The sequence below is a fragment of the Dioscorea cayenensis genome, chromosome 16 (assembly GCF_009730915.1).
Source record: "Dioscorea cayenensis subsp. rotundata cultivar TDr96_F1 chromosome 16, TDr96_F1_v2_PseudoChromosome.rev07_lg8_w22 25.fasta, whole genome shotgun sequence".
Taxonomy (NCBI): Eukaryota; Viridiplantae; Streptophyta; class Magnoliopsida; order Dioscoreales; family Dioscoreaceae; genus Dioscorea; species Dioscorea cayenensis.
Window position 1 is genome coordinate 20,783,050 of NC_052486.1, and position 3,893 is coordinate 20,786,942.

The 3,893-nt window shown below is 24.6% G+C and overlaps 1 protein-coding gene across 1 annotated transcript in view; it reads left to right on the forward strand.

Moving 5' to 3' along the window:
• Positions 1–2,384: 2,384 nt before the first annotated feature.
• Positions 2,385–3,893, forward strand: part of LOC120278619 (tubulin-folding cofactor D-like) — a 12,765-nt gene continuing 11,256 nt past the window's right edge. The window contains exon 1 of the mRNA XM_039285357.1: positions 2,385–2,454. Within this exon, the coding sequence (XP_039141291.1) occupies positions 2,385–2,454 (70 nt within the window). The remainder of the gene's footprint in view (positions 2,455–3,893) is intronic.

Here is a 3,893-nt window from a genome sequence, read left to right on the forward strand (position 1 = left end):
TAGCATAAATTATAATAATTAGTTAAATTAATTTGAATGTTGAAATGCTAAGAATGTCCAATGGTAAAAAAAAGGAAACTAAATAAATTTATGTATATATATATATATATTATAAAAATATAATATATAAATGAAACATATAGAGTATGTTAATTGTGATATAAATAATTATTTTCATATTGATAATTTATTTTTTTAATCATTACATAATTCATGGTTATGAATCTTATTATATTATTATTTAATTGTCTAATAATAAAGATAGAAGCTTAAGCTTGATACATTTACCTTTAGAAGACATGATATGAAATGTCTCCATGAGTCCAATATGACCTTTGCATAGACTAGCTTTACTTTTATTTTATTTTATTTTATTTATTTATTTATTTATTTTTTTGAGGTTGGCTCTAGAGAATGGTATTTTTTTTAATTAAAAAATAGAGAAGTGCAATGAACGTGGCACATAATATTTTTTTAAAATTAGAGTTAATTCATGTTAATTGTATATTTGTTTGTCTTCACATGCTTTGATTGTTTTTTTTTTCACCTTTATTCATTACTTTTTTCCATTTGCACCATGCTCTTTTCTCAAGGCAAGTAACTTTCATGCATGCAGTGTCACAATCATTGATTCACATGCAAACACATTGAACAAAATATTGCCAATAATTTAATGTCAATGCATTATACACTGAATCATTTAACATAAACTTAAACCCGTGATAAAACAATTTTATTTTTTTATTTTTAAAAATCTTTACAGCAATTGAAATCTTTCTATATAGAATGAAAGAATCCACATGTAACGAACTTTAAGAGGTAGGTATGTATAGATTCTTAGTAAGTTTTAAATGTTCCATTCATAATATCTATGTTATCTTTTGATTTTTTTTTTTATAAATATATAGTTCAAACATGAACAATAAACTATTTATATTTGTGTATATTTATATATATTTTTTTAGTTAGTTTTATTTTTAAAAAAATAAAATCTGAGTTTATATTTGGGATATTTTATCTGAGTTTATATTTGGGATTTTTTTTAGTAATAATTTGTTAATTTTTTAAAGCAAGTACTTTAAAAGTAAACACATTATTTTTTTTAATATGTAAAAACCCTAAAAAAATCTACTTTATTATTCTTAGTTTTTTCATTTATATTTGTTTATAATATTATGATAATTGAATTTATTTGCAGGTAAAATTTTTAACAAATGGAAAATCAAGAACATGTTGTTAACACACAATTTAATGTAATGATGGTTTTATTAATATAGGTATATACATATATATATATGGATGCATTTATGATAAAAGTAATGATAAAGGCTAATTAATATGGGTTAGGATGGCTTTATTAATATAGGTATATGTAATGAAATTAACACTAGTAAAATAGGATGGTTTTATTAATGAGATATAAGTAATGGAGTCAACTAGTATTAAAATAGGATGTTTGGCTTTATCAGCTCAAATATCCATTCATCACTTTGCATAGAATTGAAAATCAATATTAAGGCATGTATGAATTTATTCTTATTTAATTTGAAATTTTGCATTGATGCCTATCCATATCAATTTTTTAAATCTAATTTCTTTGAAAAACTATTCTATTATATATTTTTATAAAAACTCATAATTTGCATATTGGTCCTCGCCTTACAAACATTAATGAGATGAATATAATATTACATTTAATTTTCTAAAAAAACAATTATAAAAATTTATAAGGTTATATATATATATATATATATATAATATATTATAAACAAACTAACTTTTAAACATTGTAAACTGATCGAGGTTAATTAATATGGGTTAGGGTGTCTTTAATATAGGTTCCAAAAGTCAACAACTATTTGAATAATTTAACATAAATTGACACATGTGATTAATATTTACTATTTTATGGTTAGCGTAGGAGATGTGTGACCATGGTTTATATATATATATATATATTTTAACAAGTTTATTGAGCCATATTTCCTTGTTTGTGCCAAGAAAAACATTAATTTTTTTTACATCTAAAAAAAAACCATTAGAGATTAAAGTGATGAAGGGATTTAAACCTAACCCTATTTATGATATCCTATTAATCACCGGTAAATATTTTTTTAAAAAACCTATACAAATGCATACTTTCCTCCATCTATATATTAAGATTACCTCTTATGCTTTTTATAATCAAGTGCTGATACTGACGATCTACCACTAGCCAAGGCTGCCAAGCAATCTCAAAACCGGAAGTAACCCTCTTGATGGTAGGAGGAACGAGGGATCGGCTAGACCTACTTTATGAGTGATTAGAACAGCTTGAATATGTCGTTGGGCGATTGGAGCCAATGCATTTCTGAATGATGAAAAATACAAAGACTATACTAATCATGGTGCCAAACCAGACCTCGTCCATGAGTTGGTGGACTCAAGATAGTCAAGAGCGCCAGAAGCGCAATGGTTCGGAAACATGCCAAGAAAAAGGAAGACTATGAGAGCCAGTGTGTGAAGGACTAAGATGTAGAGGCATCTTTGGCGCAAACTTGATTGTGGACAGTCTCGCAGTGTGGACGACACTCGAATGGAGTCTATCCAGTGACTCCAGTCGGTGGTAAAGTCCAATTCCTTGGATTGCTACCCTTACATAGATCCTTACTAACAAAAATAAATTATGTTGTAATTTATTCATGTATGAATAAATCCATATTAAAGATATGGATTTTATTATTCAAAGTTACTATATTTGATAAACAATATAAATTTTCAACCAATGAAATATTTATTGCATTTAAAAAAATAGTTAATCTATGAAAAATACAAAAAAATTATCAATAAATAATATAATATAAAAAATATAAATTGCATATATATATTATTTAATAGCCCCTCAAAACTTCAATGTCAATCTCATAGATCTAACGAGGCATACAATTCCTCTAATATTTGTAAATTTTAATCCATTCAAAATCCTATTTTGCTAATTCTTACTAATTATTATTATTTAATTTTCAAACAATTATTTTTTTGCAATAAAAATGTATATCATTCTTGCATTTTTAAATGGTCCTTCCTTTTTATTATGTTTATTTCTCCCATTTAATTTATGATATACATTAACTTCAATTTGCAACAAATACTTGATTTTTTTTTTTGATAATAAATCAATTGTTTCATATTTTTTAATCATTAAATTATTTAAATATATTAAATGAAAGTACCAATGCTTGATTTTTTTTTTGCTAATAAACCAATTATTTCAATTTTTGTAATCACAAGAATCAATATTTAGCTATTAAAAATATTAATTTTGATTATTAATAAATTAGTTTTGATCATGACCAAAATATCCTATAATTTTTTTCTTTTTTTAAAAAAATATAATGGATGGTGGATAATTTTATCAAATAAAAAGCGGAAGAACAAGTTAAACATATATGATACTAGCAGGTCAATTAAAGTGCGGGTATCTATAAACATATAAATAAATTTTTTTATAAATTAAAGGAAGTAAAGATAGATAGGGTCTAATAATAATAAAAGATCACATTGACTTTATTTTAAAATAAACGCACACAAATTTCTTACAAATATTTTTTTCCCTAAGATCAATTTTTTGTAAGAGAAGTTTATGATGGATCATCTTTTAAAAAAAATCAAAGGACATCCCATAGATAAATAAAAATGAATCCAAACTTAGGGTCCGTTTGGTACTTTGCATGGAAACACTTTCCCTGCAAAGTATTTCCTTGCATTCATTTTCCCTGCATTTACTTTCTCTGTAAAGTAACAATACGTGTTTGGTATGAATCTTAAAAATTGCAATTGAAATACATGCAAAATAAATTCCTTTGTTTGTTATGAATAACCTTTCCATGCAAAGTTATGTTTATTCTCAATTT